Source organism: Sceloporus occidentalis, unplaced genomic scaffold (genome assembly GCF_023333645.1).
Source record: "Sceloporus occidentalis isolate IW3139 unplaced genomic scaffold, rSceOcc1.0.p SCAF_8, whole genome shotgun sequence".
Classification (NCBI taxonomy): Eukaryota; Metazoa; Chordata; class Lepidosauria; order Squamata; family Phrynosomatidae; genus Sceloporus; species Sceloporus occidentalis.
This window is the reverse complement of record NW_028316988.1, coordinates 34,379,650-34,400,260: the sequence shown is the minus strand read 5'-3', so window position 1 is coordinate 34,400,260 and position 20,611 is coordinate 34,379,650. Positions and strand designations below refer to the sequence as shown.

Sequence of the window (20,611 nt, the reverse complement as noted above, 5' to 3'; positions counted from 1 at the left end):
CATTTTTGGACAATGACTTCCGGAATTTTTCCCAGGTTGGGGGATTCTGGAAATTATATTTTCCCCAAAGATATATTTTCCAAAGGTTTGGTATTGACTGAGCATTAATTTGTAATCTAACTCTACAGATCTGATATGGGAAACATCAGAAGAAAGAAACAGGAGCAGATCCTTTCGGACGTGCCGCTACCTTCGGTTATTTTAATTGGCTTTCACAAATTTGTTCTAATGTGCTTTTATATTGTGAGCTGCCTTGGGTCCCTTTTGGGGAGAAAGGCGGCATAGAAATAAGATAAAATAAAGCAAATACCTGGACCACATCGATGCACGAATCCAAGAAGATACAGCCTTTGGATTCCTTGGAGGTCTTTTCATCTTTGTAGGAATTGAGGATATAAGAGCCGTCCGGAAGCTGTGTGAGATAAAAATACCTTCTCTTGAAGACCTGCAAAAAAGGATAAGCAAAAAAGCAACTTCAATAGTAGAAGATAAAATTTGCTCCTTTGACCTTACTTCACCAATTATAATGCATTCAGCTCCTTGATGTTTAGGAGCATCTCAGCCCTCTTGTAGTCTTTATTCATAATCATAAACCAAATCAATGTTAAAATTCTATTATCATTGGATTTTATTACTGTTATATAAGATTTATGGTTGTTGGGGAGGGAGAGGATGGTGGGATTATTTTTTTTTTATATTGTATGCATTTTATTTTATTATTATTGTAAGCTGCCTTGATCTACTGAAATAAAATATCATCATCATCATCATCCAATAATCATCATCATAAACCAATAATCATAATCCTAAACCAAATGACTTAAAAAAACCCCCATGATTTAAAGCAGCCAACAATGATCAAAAGTAAGGGATAGGTGATTTAATATGGGGAGATATAGCAGATTTAATATGAGGATAGGAATGTGAGCATTCATGTCAATGAGATGCTGAATTAGAATTAAAGAGAGAGAAATGTCTCACTGTCCCTAGATTGTGAATACAAACCCATTACTGCTCCTTGTCCACCAGCATGGTGCAATGGTTGGACTATGATGCTGGGACATCAGGGTTCGAATCCTCACTCGGCCATGCAAGGCCTATGGGAGACCTTAGGCAAGTTCCTCATCCTCAGAGGAAGGCCATGATGGCAAACCCATTCCCAAGAAACGTGCCAAGAAAACCCAATGATATGTTCACTATAGGGTCACCATGGGTCTGCCAGTCTTGCGCATCAGACACTTAGGAGAAGCATCTCACCTTCATGCTCACTGTGATGGTGCTGTTGACGTTGGCCTTGTAAAGCCATCCCTGTTTGATCACGCCGCCCTTCTGAGAACACAAAGACGAGGAATCCTGGCAGGAGGAGACACAAAAATCGTTACTGCTATTCAAAGAGGTTTTAAAAACACACAGCAAACCTCCCTCCCATTGCCTTTCTTTTAAAAATTGCATTAATGCACAGGGCGACACTAATGTAGTGCTAAATCAGAAAACCAAGCAGCAAAATGCAGTCCAGACGTTGCAGCCATAAGCTTTGAGAATAATTGCAAGGAAGTTGCTTTGGGTTGAACTTATACGTCAAATTGTATTTAATGGGACTTGAGCATCCACAAATTTTGGTATCCAAGCAGGATCCTTGAACCAAATCCCAGTGGATAAGAAGGACCCACTATATATTTATTTGTGTGTGTATGGCTGTTGTTGTTGTTGTTGTTGTTGTTATTATTATTATTATTATTGCTATTGCTAACACTGATCAGGCCTGGCTGCTTTAAACCAGGTCGGTTTAAACCAAATGACTTTAAAAAACGATTATTCATATATAGATATATATGTGTGTGTGCGTGCGCGTGCATGCAAAAAATCATGGGGTTTTTAAAAGTCATTTCCATACATATATATATATATATATGCATATGAATAATCATAATCATCATAATCATAAACCAAATGACATTAAAAAAACATGATTTAAAGCAGTCAATCAAAAGTAGAGGATAGGTGATTTAATATGGGGAGATATAGTAGATTTAATATGGGGAGAGGAATTTCAGCATTGTTAGTGGGAGTTGTTCCATGTCAATAAAATGGTGAATTTAGTCCAGATTTTAATCCAGGATTTGTAGGAGCTTTTCAGGATGCTGAACCCTTTCCAAATTTTAGCAAACACTGAGCCCATCCAGAACTATGATGCTCCTGGGAATTAGTATTTCAAACTGAGCAAACCCCAGATACTCTCATGGTACATGTTTCCTTGGTAATGTCTTCCATCCTGTTTGTTTCTGTTCCTTTCGCCAGAGATGCAACCCAGTGCTGCTGCTTCTCCATCAAAGGAGCCGGCAAACCGTACAAATTGGCATTTGGTCGCACAAAAGAAATGTTGTGTGTTATAAAAGCTACAAAGGCCAAGGAAGGCGACCCAATCACCAGATGCTCTTCTTAATTCTGGTTATTCCATGCTTCCAATGTGGGAAGCACCTTGTTCCCAACAACTGCATGGCCATGCAGTCTGCATGCGTATGGAAGGGCTGTGCTTGTGTCTATGCACAAACACAAACACAGACACACATTGATCTTTGCTTTTGCTTCTGCATATATTATTATTATTATTATTATTATTATTATTATTATTTTCTTATATCCCGCCTTTCTCCCAGCATAGGGACTCCAAAGGCATCCTTTGTATGATGCTATGTGAACTCACTGTGTGCAAAGTATCATGAAAACCCCCAAAACCTTTGATTTAAAAGATTCATGATTCACTGAAAAGATCTACAATTTGTGTGACCAAATTGTCAATTTGATGCCAGCCAGTTGAACAGACTGGGAATACACATTTTCAGTGCAGCAGAGAAATCCCAGACTAAATTCTGGCTAACTGGCACACAATACTTATACTTAAAACACAATTAAAATACAGTAACAGCGTCCCTATTCTCTCTTCCTTTCCCCTTCATCTCTTCAGTCTAGATGGAGCTAGCTATTAAATTTGGACTAAGCATGGAAACACTTATTCCCACAACTGGGTTTGTTTGTTTAGACTCTTAACTAGTCTGAACTTTAAAAGAGCTGCGCAAAGGTGGGACGCATTGCTGAAGAAACCGGCTAAGGCTATCTATGCAAAACAACTGCCTGTGAATTTTGCAGAGAATGGCCCCATACAGACAGGCCAATATAAAGCTGCTTCTGGTCACTTGGAGGTATGCTGTTTAAATTATGCATGTGTCCTAAGAGTCCAGAAGCCACGCCAAAGCCATGATCCATTCCTAAGGACTGGAGCGCAGCTTTGGCGCAGCTTCCAGACTCTCAGGTTGCATGCATCATTTAAACAGCATACCTCCAAAGTGACTGGAAGCAGCTTTATTTTGGCCTGTCTGTATGGGGCCAATAAGTTCCAAATCTTATCAAGTCCAAGATTCTTCTCATCAAAGTTTCTCAACGCTTGAGAACCATGGTTTCTAATGCAGAGATGGAAGTTACATGGGCCTCCCGAAGTTGCTGCAAGTTCAAGTCCTTGCAGCCCTTAGCTGGGAAAGCCAAAAGTGAGGAATGCTGGGGGTTGCAATCCAACAACATCTGGAGCACTACACAATTGTTTTTGTGGGTTTTTTGGGCTATGTGGCCATGTTCTAGAAGAGTTTCTTCCTGTCGTTTCGTCAGCATCTGTGGCTGGCATCTTCAGAGAAGTCCTTTCCAGGCAAGCATTCTCTGAAAATGCCGGCCACAGATGCTGGCGAAACGTCAGAAAGAAACTCTTCTAGAACATGGCCACATAGCCCAAAAAACCCACAAAAAACAATGGATGCCGGCCATGAAAGCCTTCGACTTCACACTACACAAGTATTTCAATGACCTGCAGGACAAATGTGCGGAAAAACAAGTGGGAGGCAAGGTGCGACACATGGGCACACTTGGTGCATGTGCCCAAGCAGAGATGTCACAACTGAGTGTGTTGCAATAGGCAAAAATCTCCTCCTCCTCACCTCGTCTTTTTCAAAGTCTTCGTCGATTTCGAACACGTGGCTTGGGATCTTGTCCGGCCGGAAGGATTTGCTGAGGAAAGCACATGACGGTCATTTAACTTGATTTATTCTAAAGAAGCAGAATAGTACCTGAGAGCATTTGGCACAAGATAACTGAATAATGAATGCATCCAAGAAAGTGCATCTAGAGACTGCTGTGGACAAAGAGGAGCAGCTCATTCACAGAGATGCAGCAATTGCTGAATTATTTGATTTTTAACCAAATATTGGAACCGTATCTGGAAGATACATAACCAGTGTAGCTCCTGACTCAGTTATGTAAAACCCACTGAGTGACTTTGGGTGAGTCACATACTCTCAGCCTCAGATAGCAATGACAAACCCTCTCTGATGAAACTCGCCAATAAAACCCTGTGATAGGTTTGCCTTAGGGTCGACTTGATGGCACACAACAACAACATTTTGCAAGATGTTACCAAACACAACGTTTTAAATTTTTTATATATGATCATCTTTTTGCAACAGGCTGCTTCTTTGACATTGCAAAAAGATTCTTAAGGCTGTAGTTATCCAGACTTCCCATAGAAAGAATCTTTATTTGTCTCTAATTCTAAGATCCCTTTAGTGATGCCATGCCCCAAAATAGTAGCCAAGACCTCAGTAGACAAATGCATTCTGAATTATTACAATGGTTTGTCTCTGTGAAGGGGAGGCTGACTGAACTGTATTCTAGGAACTTGTTGAGACGGCTTCAGAGGCACCCATCTTCTCCCCAAGAAAGAGAGAGAAAAGAGAGGGACGGGGAGAAGCTCTTACCAAGGCAACATGCGGAAATCCCCGGAGTAGTCCTCATATTTGTAGTTCACGATGTTCCAGTCTGAGCTGTAGCTCTTAATGCACTGAAAATGAAATTAAAATGCAGCTCTGTAAAGATGCTGCAGTGGCCCTGAGTTTGCAAGACCTGGGCTGCTAATAACACCATTTTTTTTGGAGATCTCTCATCCATAGGAATAACAACTCTTCCCATTGATATCCCCTGATTACATTTTCATAGAGCCATTGTGGCATAGCGGTTTAAGTGTTGGAATAGGACTCTGGAGACTAGGGTTCGAATCTCCCCTTGGCCATGGAAATCCATTGTCGCACTCTTTCAGCCTCAGAGGATGGCAATGGCAAACCCCCTCTGAACAAATCTTGCCAAGAAAAACCCATGATAGGGCCACCTTAAGTCAGAAACGACTTGAAGGCACACAATGACAACAAAAAACCTTCATACTACGCAGGAATTTTAAACTGTGAGATACACATTTTGCAAATTCAGAAATGCATAAATGCAAAATCAGATACAGGAAAACTGTACGTTGCATCCTCTGTATTTTGCATCATTTAATCTTTACCTTTAGCTCAATGCATTTAATCCCTAGCAGGTCTGAACACCTTTAAAGCCACTGTCAGTCTAAGAAAACAGTCTAAGGGATGTGCGAACTGTGGCCTTCTGGATGTTGTTGGACTGCATGTCCCATCAGCTCTTGCTCAGCATTTTCCAAGAATTAGGGATGCTGGGAGTTGCAACCCAACAAGGTTCAGAGGAATGCACAATTTCCGTTCTTGGTTGAAAAAGGAAAAAGAGGGGGAACTAGCCATCCTCAGAATATCCCAAGGAGGAAGGTTTATTACCTCTTGGACAAAGAGACTCTGGGCCTTTTTCAGAGCATCTTCTGGCACAGAAGACTGGACCGTCCTCCTTTGGCGATGAACGACCGAGACCTTGAAGGGGAGAGAAAACAACCAAGGAATTACAAAATTTGGATATCAGGTCCTGAAGGGACTCAGCACTGAGCAGCCCTGGTCCTGGAAACCGAAGCAAATATCTCATCTCCATCTTCAAACCAAAGCAAATATCTCATCTTCATCTTCAAACCAAAGCAAATATTTCATCTTCATTTTCAAATCAAAGCAAATATCTCATCTTCATTTTCAAATCAAAGCAAATATCTCATCTTCATTTTCAAATCAAAGCAAATATCTCATCTTCATTTTCAAATCAAAGCAAATATCTCATCTTCATTTTCAAACCAAAGCAAATATCTCATCTTCATTTTCAAATCAAAGCAAATATTTCATCTCCATTTTCAAATCAAAGCAAATATTTCATCTCCATCTTCAAATCACAGCAGGTATTTCATCTTCATCTTCAAATCACAGCAAATATCTTCATCTTCAAATCAAAGCAAATATTTCATCTTCAAATCAAAGCAGGTATTTCATCTTCATATTCAAATCACAGCAAATATCTCATCTTCATCTTCAAATCAAAGCAAATATTTCATCTTCATCTTCAAATCACAGCAAATAACTCATCTTCATATATGTGCATACAAAACATAAATGAATCTTGTGTTTAGAAAGACTTGAGTCCCGTCTCCAAGATACCTCATTAGGTGTATGCAAATATTACAAAATCTAAGCAACAACAACAATAATAACAATAATAATCCCAATTACTTCTGGTCCCAAGCATTTCAGATGAGGGAGACCCAACCTGTAATTGATTGATTGATTGATTGTATGGGCTCTAAATGTGTCTCTAAGTACCCGAAACAAAAAGGTAGCAAAATGATACTCACGGAGGCGTCTTCCATGGGGAACATGAGCAGATCCCGAAGGGGATCGCTGTAAATCTGCGCCTTCCTCTGGGAGATGACATTCTCGTAGTCCAAGGGTTCGATCACCTTCGTCTTCTCCTGGTGGGAGAACAATGCAAAACACAAGCAGGTAAAAAGAGGAAAGGTTTGCAAAGAATCAGGTTGCTTTCCTGTTCGAACATCCCAAACTTACAGAAACTGTCTTGTTGTTAACTGCCCTCGAGTCGATCGCGACTCATGGCGGCCCGATGGATGAGACAACAATCCTGGTCTAGCGATAGTCTGAGACTTACAATCACAATGCAAGCTATATATAATGCTCCCCTGCAATCATGTTACTCGCGGACTTCGGATCCATGTCCCTTGCTTATGTGCAAGGGACGAACGGAGGGAGAATGAATGGGGCGTGCGTCCGTGCCTATATTCAATCCAATGGGGCTTGGAATATGGGTGAAACTCTGTTTTTGTGAGGGGGTCTGGAATAGATCTCCTGTGAAAATGGAGGAGCAACTATAAGTACAATACAGTACAGTAAGATATATATAGTGGACCCTCACCGTACGCGGGGGATCCATTCTGGACCCCCCCCCATGTAAAGCGAATTCCGCCTATGCTTGAGCCCCATTCACTTGAATGGGGCTCGTGTGTGCGGTGGCACGCACGCACCCCATTCATCTGAATGGGACGTGCCGCCCCTTGCGCCCTATGCGCTCCCGCACGGCTTGAACACATAAGCTCAAAGCCGCGTATAATGTGGCCGCACTATATATATATGAGTTAAAGTATAGTACTTACATTGACCCATGGATAAGTCGACCCAGGTTTTTGGGTCAACGTTTTAACAAAAATTTCTAGACTTGTACATCGGTATATACGGTCGTAAGACATACTAATAACAGAAATATAATAAGGCATGTAGAGAAAATACTAAGATTCATAATAAACCTATGTAAAAGGGGTTTTTAAGGCTGAACCCTCATCTCTAGAGTCCTAGTCCAACACTCAACCAATCGCACCAACAAGGAATGATATAAATATGCACCTGGAAGTTTCTTCTGCCCAGATCAAGGTGGTTTGTTTCTCCATGCAAAGGTAACTCAATCATTACTTTAAAACACACACACACACACACACACACACACAATATGAACATATTGTTCATTTTCTGAATTGTGCCAACCCTTTGCCATTGCATGCAAGCAGCAGGAAAGAACAGTTTTGATCTAACTGCACCAGAAAGAGCTTAGTTACTCCTTCAGCTTTTTCTCTTATTTGACGAAATGGGCATTCTTAGGATTTTTGGAGATTATGAACCTGGAGAACGGAACGGATTTGCAAGTCCAATTAAGAGCCTGGGCTGTGGTTACCGAAGCAGTGGCCCTATGAGCAGTTGCAAGCCCCTCTGACCTTGTTTCTCCTGGTAACTTTTGCAAAGGGAGAGCAGAATTAAGGGAGTCACACACAGGGAATAAAAACCTTGGCATGGTCATGCCCCATTGCAAATGTCACCACAGTCGGTCCTTTGTATGGCTGAATCAGGATTCGAACCCTGGTTTCCAAAGTCATAATCCAACATTCAAACTGCTACATCATGCAGCATCTCAAACAGCTTGGACCTGATTTTGGAAAGACCTAGAATTTGGAAAGCGGGGTGTATGTGTGTATATGTAAGGTGACAAAGGAGTGGGTTCCTCTGCTTTGTTTTTGCAGCTGCGGTTGCTTCTTTGCAAGGCCCTCTGGGAGCTTCAGTGTTCATTTTTCTCACCCAAAGAGATCCAATCAAGCTCACTATTGCATTTAAATGAAGCTCCAGAAATCAGCACAAAGAAGGTGGGAGGAGAGAGAGCAAAAGAAGAGAGAGGCCATATGGCGGAAATGCTATGCGCCAATCTGCCACTGAGCATTGCAAAGAGGAAGCGGGTGCCACCGAAATGTTCTCTAGGTCTCTGGGGACAGGTTTCAAAACCAGGCACCCATGTTGCTTAGCCATTGCCGCTCTACCTGGAGTCTTTCTTGTCTTTGCTTTTCCCTCCCTCTCCCTTCCTAACATCTCTACACAATAAAAAATTTCTTGCCAAGGAATCCCTATTTTTCTTAGATCCAGCAGTGTCTCTGGGAGACCAGGGTTCAAATCCTTGCTCGGCCATGGAAACCCATTGGGTACCTTTGGGCAAGTCATGCTCGCTCAGCCTCAGAGAAAGGCTCCTCTGAAGAGACAGCGTGGTGTAGTGGTTTCGGGATTAAGACTCTGGAGAGTCCAGGGTTCAAATCCCTGCTCAGCCATGGAAAACCATGGGCAACCTTAAGAGAGTCACACTCTCTCAGCCTTTGAGGAAGGCAATGGCAAACCACTTCTAAATAAATCCTGCCAAGATGGTCTCACGGTCCATGGCAAGAACAGCCATTAGGTGAAATGATTTCCCCCTCGGTCTCTTCTCTTCGCCCTCTTTGCTTAATCCACAAAAGCAATTTCATCTCCCATGGCTGGAAGGAAGGCTGGTGTCTCAGTGCCTGGGGCTGTTAAGATCAAAATCCTTCTCCTTAATTAGCCTTTGCAGCATTACGGTAATGAAGGGGGCCAGCAAAAAGCCAAGAAGAAGGGCCAAGTAATTGCACTTAAGTGGAGCTCAAGATCTATTGCAGCTCCATAAAAAGCTTTCCTGCAAAGAAGGAAATGTGCTTTAGACACCAGTCATGGATGCACTGCAAAGCTGTCCAGTTGTGGTGGGTCTGGAGAGGGCCACATTTCTGTTTCTGGAGGCCACAAAGATTGCCAAAAACACCTCCCCCAAATGAAACCAGAAGCAGCCAGAAATCCAATTTTGATTTTGGAGGGGAAACCCCACAATTATACCTATGCCAAAATATTCTATCCCTCGCCTCATTCATTAATGAAAATGGGGACTGTAGTCAAGAAATCTGAAGATGACTAGGAAAGGCAGCTGTGAAGGAACTAGATAAGAACCTCAACTGTAAAGAATACCAAAGTGAGGATAATTCATGCCAACGTATTCCCAGTTTCCACGCATGGTTGGGATGAAGAAAGTTTGTTGTTGTCGTGTGCCTTCAAGTCATTTCCAACTTATGGTGACCCAAGAAGACAAAATGACTAAACTGAGGCTGTCGTACTTCGGATGTATCATGAGAAGACATGACTTGCAAGGAAAGACAATGATGCTCAGTAAAGTGGGAAGCATCAGGAAAAGAGGAAGACTGTATTACAGATGGATCGACTCAAATTAAGGAAGAAGCCCGGGCTGCCCTGAGTTTGCAAGACCTGAGCAGTTGAGGAGAAGGGGACTTGGGGGTCTCTCATTCACATTGGATGGCCCTCGGGGGTCTCTTCCAACTCTATGATCCTATGATAAGTAGATTCTATGATAAGTAGGCGTCGATTTGACTACAAGTGACGTCAAACCACAAATGTATGAATGCATCTGTTCTCTATTTAGCATTGGGAAATTTCCCAGCCCATATCTGGTGAGGAGAGGACCAAGGAACCATTCATCTCCATTTTAGCAGCTGATCCTTTTCCAGGAAAAGGTGCCACCCAGCTCTCCAAATGCATCTGGCATCTCAGTCAAGTGCATTTAGTCGGTAACGGGAAAGCAATTTATTCCTGGCCGTCTCTGTATTCCAAGGCGTTCCTCCCATCTCCAATTTGCTCTGGTTCCTTTTTGTGAAAATGCTTTTGAAAATGGACTCTCTGGAACAGCCTCATGTTTCCATCCCACAGGTACCCCAGTCTCTCTATGGGCAACCATCTGGACAAACAATTCCAAAAAGCCTCAACTATTGGGAGGAAGGGAAACAAGAGAAGCACCCTAAAGTCAAATCTGGCCTCAACATACTGTCAGATCTGCAGGACAGAAAAGGAAGAGGACTTCTGGAAGTTGTGCAAAATCACTTCTCCACTGTCACCCCACTTTTTCAGATGCTTCTGAAATGTCCCACTTTGCACCACCATTTGCATGCCCTCCCAATTCCTCCCAATTTGGCCAGGACAGTCCTGACTAATCTCCCGCCATTCCACTTCCAGCTGCTTTTAAAATGTCTGGGTTTCTCTCTCCTTTTCCCAACTCTGTCCTCAGCTTACTTCTTTTGCTGCAAAGCACAAAGACAGCTTGACTCCAATTAACTGAGGATAAGAGGAGGAGCAGAGTCTTGCCCTTCCCAGGAGGCTCAGGCAAAAGCAAATCATTGCAGCAATTCCTGGCTTGTGTGTCTTTCGTCATTTATAGCTTTTCCCACCTTGACCACACTGTGATGTTGCTGTCATATTCCCAAAGGCGAGGGCAACAGCCAACCCAGGTATCTTTCCCAGAAACCTGCATCGGCAGGACTCAGAGAATCTATTTATGGCTTGCAAAGCAATCCAGGCTTTAAATGCAGAGCAGGTGCCTTTCATGTCTTGCTCAACCTCCTCCTGGTTAATGTCTTCAGCCCTGAGATGGAGCCTCACCAATTTATGCAGACAGAACCCACCCTCCGATGCCAGACAGGCGCTGGCTAAGGAATGACAGGAGCATCTAGCTTTCTGCCTTCCCTGTGCAAGACTTTCCATTTCTCCAACGTGCAAAAACCAGAACCAGCCAAGAAGCTGTTTTCCCTGACCAAGCACACTTTTGCAGTCAACCAACCAGTTCTAGACCATCTCCCAAAAGTCAGGGATGGGAACTGCGGCATCTCTAGAAGATGCTCAACTGCAGCTCCCAGCATACCTCAGCATTGGCTAGCCTGGCTGGGGTTGCTGGGACTTGAGGTTCAACCACATCTGGAGGGCCGTCTGAGTCCTAACTTTGACCCCTAGATCCCCACAAGATATTGCTCTGGGAACCAAGCAAGGTAAGGAGGCCCTACTACAAAACCTCTGAGGCACAGCTGTGCCCTTGAACCCATGCTATTCCAGCCTCTTTGCTCTTTAAACCCAATAATATTTTCTAGAAATGCCTTGTACTTCCACTAGGAACATGTCTGGGCTGCATCCACACTGCAAAAATAATCAATTGTGGCACCACTTTAATGGTCATGGCTCAATGCTAGGGAGTTCTGGGATTTGTTGTCTGTGGTGGCACCTGAGCTCTCCGACAGAGAAGGCTAAATGTCTCACAAAACTACAGTGCCCAGAATTGCAAGGCACTGAGCAAGTGGTGTGAAACTGGATTACTTCTGCAGCGCGGATGCAGTAGGAAGACTTTCCTCACCCTGGATCCAAGTGCCATAATCGAAAGAGGCTTGAGGTTAAAATCCCAAAACAAGATTCTGGTGCTTAGGCCTCTTTGGCGTCACAAAGGGTGCACGAAATGCCATTTTTAATGTGCTCAGTTCCCCCTTGTTATCTCTGTTTCTGCTCTCACCTCACCAGATGGCACCCGGATCCGTAATTGAAAGTGGAGAAGGAGTCCAACTAAAGCAATTAAGTTATTAAGAGACTGAGGATTTCGCTCCAGGCATAGGGCAAGGTTGGCGTCTGAGCGGCTATTGAAACCCTCCATTGCAAATCTTAGATCGCATCCATCAAACAGGCCATTCGGGACTCGAACACAGGGCCTGTGTAATATCAGGGCGAGGCAAGGAGCCGAGAGCTCAGAGTTATCACAAGGGATGGAAACATTTGCAAATATATTTTAGCAATGGTTGATTTGTAGTTTTGCGAGATATTTAACCTTCTCTGTCTGAGAACTGACAACAAACTACAAATCCCAGATTTCTACAGCAATTGAAGTTAAAGTGGTGGCAAACTGGATTGTTTCTGCAGTGTGGATGCAGCCAGAGACAAGAGAGTTCCTTCTTAGTCTGCTTTGCACAACCACTTCTTATTTTTTAAAAGGGCTCCACTGCAAACCCAGGACTAATCGCTTTTCCATTTGCTCCGGAGTGGGATATTAGGAGTCGGAGCCAAGACACGAAAAGGATCAGAAAGCGGCTCCAAAAAGTCTGTTTGCAGAAAATAATCCCAGAACCAGCTGGGATGGGGATTTTTTTGCTGGTCTCTGGGAAAAGGGCATGGCAGGGATCTCACCAACAGGGAGAAAGTCTGCACTCAGCAGAATGGGGAAATGCACCTTTTTGGGCCATTTTCTAAGTTTGAATCTGCAGAAAGAGTCTTCTATGCATCTCCAGAATGCAAGATAAAAGAAAAACAGAAAAGAGGGGGAAATTGTGTTTCAGAAGAAATCAGCTGAAGGCCAACCGTGGGTCAGATGCAAAAAAGAATGGCTTCCATTGTGGAAGCAGCCAGAGGCAGAAAAATGAGGCAATTAATGGTGCAGACAGACAAAAAAATATACTGTAGTATTTTGTTCCTCCTTTAGAGCCAAATGCTGCTGAATGTAGATGTCCATGTGGCAGAGAAAGTTCCTCATTGAAACCCCATTTGACTTTCCCTTTAAACAGATTGCGCAGGCTTTTGAACTGTTTCCAAATCTTCCACACCTATTTGACCCAAGGTAACATGAGAAGAAAGTGTATACAGTGGGTCTTCCACCTTCACTGGGGTTTGAGGTGCAGGACCCCTGTGACAAAGGAAAAACCTTAAATACATTTAAAACTAGTTTTTTAACCTGAAGAAATATCTTTTTAGGAGTATCTAGGTCCTCTAGCGCAACTCTATGGTCAACATCTGCCAGAGGTTGACCATAGAGTCATTCTGGAGGATTTTCAAATGTCTCTAGAAATCTGTAGGTCAGTGATTCCCAAACCTTGGTCTTCCATGTATTTTGGACTTGGGTGGAATAGTTGGCCTTTGTGGCCCCTTCCAACTCTATGATCTCTGGGACCAGATGAGTCTCAGCCTTCCTCAAGGATTACACGCCGTAGGAAGGAAGGCGGAGAGGTAGAGCGAACACCCAGAGGCATTCAAAAGGAGATGCAAAGGAATAAGAGCCAAAATGGATAGGTCATTTTGCAGAAAGAAGGCACTGCAAAAGGCTGCATGCCCCCATTTTAAGGGGAGAGTCTATCTGCTCTTCTACCTCAGTTTGCATTCTTCTGGCACCGCCGTTTCTAACCGCAAGACGTTGCAGAAGCTTCTTGGGCTGGTTTTGGTCCCTGACGTTATGCTTCCGTGGTTTGCTTTCTGTTTCAAGATGGCCCCTTCAGGCAAAAGAGGAAATCTGCACTCTCTGGCTTTGCTGAGCAATAATAATGGTGTATCTTCAGGGCATGAGAGGGGTTGCCTTGGGACATCATGAGTTTTCTTGGAGATGGGGCCCAAGCCTAAACGCAAGATTCATTTCTGTTTCCTATACACCTTCTACATATTGCCCAATGGTCAATTTATACACAATATTTTAATCAGTTTTGTGCATGAAACAAAGTTTGTGTACACTGAACTGTCAGAAAGTAAAGGGGTCACCATCTCAGCCAACTCTATCTCAACCTATACAGTCGGCCCTCCATATCCATGGGTTTTATAAATCCACGGATTCAAGTATCCACAGATAGAAAATATTCCAAAAATGATGTCAACTCCAAAAAGTAAACCTTGATTTTGCCATTTTTATATAAGGGCACTGTATTACCATCCCACTGTATATAATGGGACTTGGGCATCCATGGATTTGGATATCCATGGGGGTCTTGGAACCATATCCCAGTGGATACAATAATAATAATGATGATGATTATGATGATGATGTATGGGCTTTGATTCTTGTTCATTCCTTCTCCACACCCTTTTGCAACCCAGACTGGTACTCAGAGGACTCTATCAAGCATGTCCCAGACAACCCTCTGGGCATCTCCATGTTTGCTGCCAGTGTCTCCTTTCCCGACAAGAGCCCCAGCATGAAGCATGAAGCCCCTCTCTTGTTTGCAAGGCCCTTCAACTTAATAGAGGTCATTTCCTTTGCGAACCGCTCAGCCTTGTTTACAAATCATGAACAGAGAGACCGTGACCAATTGCAGAGCAGCTGCTCAAGCCTGTTCTGGGTGTATTAGCTGAAAACCATGGACTGTGCCTGAACCGCTAGCTGCATTTAAAGCCATCGCTGTGCCATATCTTTCCCTGCTTTCTCCTTGCAGAAACATCCACAGGGCTGGTATTTAGTAAGAGGGAAGGTCCATCATAATGCCCATCCCCAAAGCGTGCCTACACTACGCACATATACCACTTCAACACCATCTTAAGTCGCCTCGAACATTGAGATTTGTAGTCTGAGGACGTATTTGGTATTCTGTGCTTGTTGTTGCGTGCCTTTCAGTCATTTCCAACTGACGGCGCACCTATCATGGAATTTTCTTGGCAAGATTTGCCCAGAGGAGGTTTGCCATGGCTTTCCCCTGAGGCTGAGAGAGTGTGACTTGCCCAAGGTTACCCAATGGGTTTCATGGTCAAGCTGGGAATCGAACCCTGGTCTCCAGAGTCATATTCCAGCACTTAAGCCACTAAACCATGCCACAAGAGAGCGCCAATCCATTTAACTGAACTACACATCCCAGGATCCCATGACAAAGAGCAATGGCAGGTTTACAACATTATAGTGTGGATACACTTCTGGCCTTAGTTGTCCATGCAAGAAGTTCAATTTGCCATAAACCCTTATGGGTCTACAGCCCTTTTCTTCAGATGCAACTCCAACAAGAGGCTTTTAACTGGAGAATTAATGCAGTTTGACACCACTTTAACTGCCATGGCTCCATTGTTATGGAACACTGGGATTTGTAGTTTGATGTGGCACCAGGGCTCTCTGATAGAGAAGGTGAAATATCCTACAAATCCCAGAATTCCATTGCACTGAGCCATGGCAGTTACAGCGATCTCAAACTGGATTATTTCTGCGGTGCAGATGCAGCCTCGGAAACTCTACTGTAGATGTCAATTAAACTTCTACCACGTTTCCATACAAATGGGTTGGAATTCATGGACGTTTACGCCAAATAAAACCGTTTCTTCTTTAAGGCAGCACACGCAACTCTGTTGTTTTTTCTTGCAATGGACAAACGCGGCGATTCCCTTCTGAAATTCTGTTATTAAAAAGCCTCTCGAATTGCGATGGCTCTGCTGCAGCTTTTCAACCTGTTGCTCCTGGCGAACGTTTGACCGCTCCAGCTGTATTTTGGCTTTATGTTGATTTTAGGTGAACCTGGGCAGAGTGTAAATAAACAGAGCAGACAATAACAGGAAGTCTTCCAGGGTTGATGGTTTTGTAGTTTTTGCAGCCATCTAATCCCTTGACGTCCAGTGTTTTGAGTTTGGCCTTAAAATAACAAAATAGCCTGAACCCCAAGAGAACACAAGGCTATGGGTTTCCCTTTTGCAGAACGATGAAGTCAATGCCCAGCCAAAATCTAATACTGCTGCTAAGCCACACCTTTTGGCATCCTGAGCGGAAATCGCATCCCAACTTTCGCGCCTCGCTTTTTCTATTTTTCCAGTCTGGTTTTCCTTTCGGAGCAGAAATCTGGACGATGAGAAAGAAAATGAAAGAGAGGGAAAGGAAAAATAAAAGCATGTGGGACACGGCGCACGCTTTGGAAGGTGGTCACTGGCCACCTCCACCAAAAAAGCAGCTCTCGGCCGTTTCTGAAACCATTTTTAATTCAACCCCCTGGAACCAGACAAGATCCTCAAGTATAAAAAACACAGCGCTGAATCCAAAGCCAGGGTTATCCATGCCATTGGATTAGGTTTTCTAAAGTATGGCTGTGAAAGCTGGACAGTGAAGAAAGCAATCTGGAAAACTGGTGCTGGTGGAGAGTTCCAGAGACGCCACAGATTGCTCAAACTACAAGTAAACAAGACCTTGGGCGAAGTCACATTCTCTCAGCCTCAGAGGATGGCAATGGCAAACCTCCTCCAAAGATACTTGCCAAGAAAACCTCATGAAAGGGTCGCCATAAGTTGGAAATGACTTGGAGGCACACAACAACAACAACAACAACAACAACAACAGAGTGCATCTGGATTGCAGAAATAATGCAGCGTGACACCACTTTAACTGCCATGGCTCCATCCTACATAATCCCGGGATTTGTAGTTTCGTAAGACACCAGCGTGCTTTGGCGGAGAAGGCTAAAGACTTTGTCAAACTACACATCGAAGCACTTAATACAGGTAGTAGTTAGAAGTAGAAAGTCTCTCTTAGGTGGTAGGCACACTCTGTCAAAAACAGCTGTAGCCTTAAGGAAGCGACCCATAACTCAGCAGCCTCTGAAAGTGAGGCCTGGCAGGACCCACCTTTGCTTTTTAAGAGACCCATCTGGGCAAAAGCTTCAGGCAGAAGTGTGCGAAGCTCTAGCACTGGAAAGGAGAAATAATGTTCATTGTGGGAAAGAGGGACACAGTCAGGGCTGGGCCTTTGCAGAAAGGGCAGGGCCCCTTCCGGAATAAAAATAAATACAAGCCAGCGGCTGAGCATCCCTGAGCATCTCAGCCCTTCAAGAACAGTACTGTTTCTAGCCTTTGGGATTCGAAATCAGGCAGCAAACAAATGGGAATCCAGTGGAGCTGGGAGAAGCAGCAATGGTTAGGTTTTAGTTGGGAAGGGAAAGGATGGCAAAAGGATGGAAGGAAGGGGTTGGGAACCCCCAGAAAGCAAACACACTCAGCTGCCCTTCTAAGGGTTAGGACTGGATGGCCTTTGGGGTCCCTTCCAAATAGTCTGACATAGGATGAGTCTGACTGTGGGTCTCAGCTTGGCTGTTTTGGCCTAGAACTGGACTCCTGGATCGTGGCCTCAATTCAGAAATGCTCAGTTCCCAATCCAGACCCCGCTCTTGTGAATGGTGAAGCCTGAGTCTCCCCAGAAGTGAGTTCTGTATCAGTCCCCTACACAAGCCCCTGTTGATTTCCCCAATTAAGATGGCTATGTAAACCCACAGGGCTGCCTTGGCCAAGTCACACTCTCTCAGCCCCAGGGGAAGGCAATGGCAAACCTCCTCTGAAGCAACCTTGCAGAGGGAACCCCATGATTGGTTCTCCTTAGGGTCACCAGGTCACAAGTTGAAGGCACACAATGATAACAACAACAACAATGGTATGAGCATCAATGAGAGACCAGGGTTCGGATCCCTGTTTGGCCATGGACACCCACTGGCCGACCTTGGGCCAGTCACACTCTCTCAGCCTCAGAGGAAAGCACAGGCCAAACCTCTCTGACAAATCTTGCCAAGGAAACCCCATGATAGGTTGGCCTTAGAGTGGCCATAAGTCAGAAGGCATGCAATAATAATAATAATAATAATAACAATAATAATAATGTGGTGTAGTGGTTTGAGCGTCAGTGAAACCAGGGTCCGCAATCCCAGCTTGGCCACGGACGCCCAACCTCTCAGCCTCAAGGGAAGGCCATGGCAGTCCTCCTGTGAACAAACCTTGCCAAGAAAACCCTGCAATAAGGTGGACACAATCTGCTGGCATGGGAGGAAAAGAGGAGGATGCCAACCAGGGGCCACCTGGGCATCTCTGAGGATCTTGGATCCCTGGTTGGCATTGCTTGGCGAGTAAGGAGGAATGAGATGGGTGTGTGCAAGCCCTTCTCTTGAGGAAGCCCCTTCTTCTTTGGGGGGATCTCCCCCAGAGGAGGTTTGGGGTGGGCTTCCACTGATGCCCCCCACTTCTGGTCCCCCCAAAACGGCTTCTCTCTCAAGACAGTTCCCTTAGTAGATTTTAAGACTAGGAAAGCTCCTGCTGCCAACTTCTTCCTTTCAGTGAGTCTCAAAGGTGCTACAAGATCTCTCTACAGGTTGTTGTTATGATGATGATGATGATGAATTCCCATTGCATCTAAATGCATCTGAGGAAGGAGACCCAAGTGTAGGAAAGCTCATCCTACCAAGGTCTTTCTTCCATTGAGTCTCAAAGGTGCCACTGATCCCTTTCTTTCTCCATGTCTTCCTGAGACCCCCTCCCAAACCAATGCCCCTTGGCTGCTCTGCCCTGCCCTGCCGGGAAGGAAGGAGGCCGGCCAGTCAGTCTCCCCGAGGGCCCCTGAGCCTGGGCAGAGGAGGGTCCCTGGACCCCCTCCTTCCCCCGGGATCCCTGCTGACCTTCCCCGGGGATCCTCCTCCTCCTCCTCGCACTGCCTCGGAGACACTCTGCCGGAGCTCGGCCGCCGTCCCTGGCTTGCTCAGCCGCTTGGTGAATTTGCGCACCTCGCTGGCCATGGCCTCCGCCGAGAGAGACACACCCGCCTCGGGAGGGATGGAAGGAAGGAAGGAAGGAAGGGCGGTAGAGAAAGGAGGAAGGGAGGAAGGAGGAGCCCTCGGAGGCAGCAGCAGCAGCAGCAGCAGCAGAGACAAAGGAGGCCGAGGGGGCGCAGCACTCAGCTCCTGCTGGCAGAGGAGGAGGAGGAGAAGCAGGGAGGAGGATGGGGACCTTGGGGAGGGTGGAGGAGAGGGAGAGGCTGGAGACCTCAAGAGAATTTGGGGAGACTGCAGGCCTTGGAGGCCTTAAGAGAGGATGGAGAGCTTCGTGTCCTGGTCCACTAGCCGGGAGGGAACCACCAACGGAAAATGCAGGCAGAGGCAGGGAATTGCAAGCACAGAATCCTAGAATTGAATGAGACCCCAGGAAGGGCCATCCAAGCCAACCTCCTTCTGCCATGCAGGGACTCTCCATCAAAGCATCCCCATTGACAGATGGCCACCCAGCCTCTGTTTAAGGACCTCCAAGGAAGGAGACTCCATCAAAATCTCCAAGGAAGGAGTGTGTTCCTTGCTGTCAGGAAGTGCCTCCTAATGTTGAGGTAGAAAGCGTGCCAGTGATGTGGGCGCCATTTTAAAAGCTTCTCCTCAGGAGACCAAAGGGACTGTGCCAAGCATGCCAGCAAGGCGGGTGCCATTTAAAAAATATATTCTCCTCAGGAGTAAAAGGGCACTTGACCTAGCGTACCAATAGAACAAATAAACTCTGCCAAGCACAGCCATTGAGGCAAGCAGCCATTTAATTAAAAAGGTTTCCTCAGAAAAGAAAGGGCCTGGCTAAGTGCGAAGGCGAGGCAAGCTGCCCTTAAAGCTTTTTTACCTCAGAATTAAAATTCACATTGAAGCACATGATTGTCTAAGAAAGCGCAGCACTTATTTTTTTAAAAAATATGGACAATGATGTTAAAAAAAGATTAGCACCAAAATGCAGATTGGTCCTGTCAGATAGAATTTTAAAGTCTGACAGGAAAATGAACCTCTGAAGAGTTCCTAAATGCTGCTAAGGATTTAGGCGGGAAACTGGCCAATAAGGCATTTGGAGAAGGGCTCATGTCTTTTTTTTGGGCCCACACTTCTGGAATTCTCCAGTCAACAAGGCTCAGTAGTTTTGGTGACAAGTTTCAGAATATTTCAGCCAATGGGGTGCATGACTAACGTGGACTACAACTCCCAGAATCCCCAGCCAGCATGGCCAATTGGTTTTGGACTGCACCTTTCCAGAATCCCCTCCCAGAATCCCAACAAGAAGTTTCCTCCAGGCCACAACTTCCAAAAATCCCACATGCAAGTGTTTGGGACTACATTAACCAGAATCCTCCTTCCCAACATGCCCAGTTATATTTTTGTTCAACTTTTTTGGACTACGCTGGATGGGAAAATTCTAGGAAATGTATCTTCCCCTCCAAAGTAACTTCTCTGCACTCTGCTTCTCTTGCAGAGACAACAGTGCAGCTTGAATTTTTGCAATGTTAAACTTCGGGTTCACTTCCGCAATTCAAGCTCTCCAAAGGAAATGTGTGTGAGAACGCAGATAAAACCACCACACCCTTCGACACGCGCTTCAGAGTGTGTTGTTAAAAACTGCTTTTGAACATTTTTCATATGTGCTAACATTGTTTTTATCATTGTACCTTAATCTTCTTTCAATGTATTTTTCAAACTGTATAGTACTGGTTTGCAATTTAACCCTGTTTTAATGTATTTCTGTCAACTCTATTGAAAACTCACTTTAACTGCTATGACAAACCTGAACACAGAGAGCCATCTGCTGGCAGAGACACTACAGTGGTACCCCGGGATACGAATGCGCCGCCTTACGAAATTTCCGGGTTACGA

The 20,611-nt window shown here is 44.8% G+C and overlaps 1 protein-coding gene across 4 annotated transcripts in view; it reads right to left on the bottom strand.

Annotated features, from left to right (window-relative positions):
* Nucleotides 1–18,748, bottom strand: part of LOC149308651 (dedicator of cytokinesis protein 11-like) — a 67,502-nt gene extending 48,754 nt beyond the window's left edge. For all 4 annotated transcript variants that reach the window (XM_089536221.1, XM_089536222.1, XM_089536224.1 and 1 more), the window contains exons 1-7: nt 18,620–18,748; nt 6,611–6,727; nt 5,661–5,750; nt 4,800–4,882; nt 3,984–4,053; nt 1,258–1,353; nt 311–445 (exon numbers count right to left, since the gene is read on the bottom strand). In XM_089536221.1, coding sequence (XP_089392347.1) covers nt 311–445; nt 1,258–1,353; nt 3,984–4,053; nt 4,800–4,882; nt 5,661–5,750; nt 6,611–6,727; nt 18,620–18,736 — 708 coding nt within the window. In that variant the 5' untranslated portion in view covers nt 18,737–18,748. The remainder of the gene's footprint in view (nt 1–310; nt 446–1,257; nt 1,354–3,983; nt 4,054–4,799; nt 4,883–5,660; nt 5,751–6,610; nt 6,728–18,619) is intronic.
* Nucleotides 18,749–20,611: the final 1,863 nt, after the last annotated feature.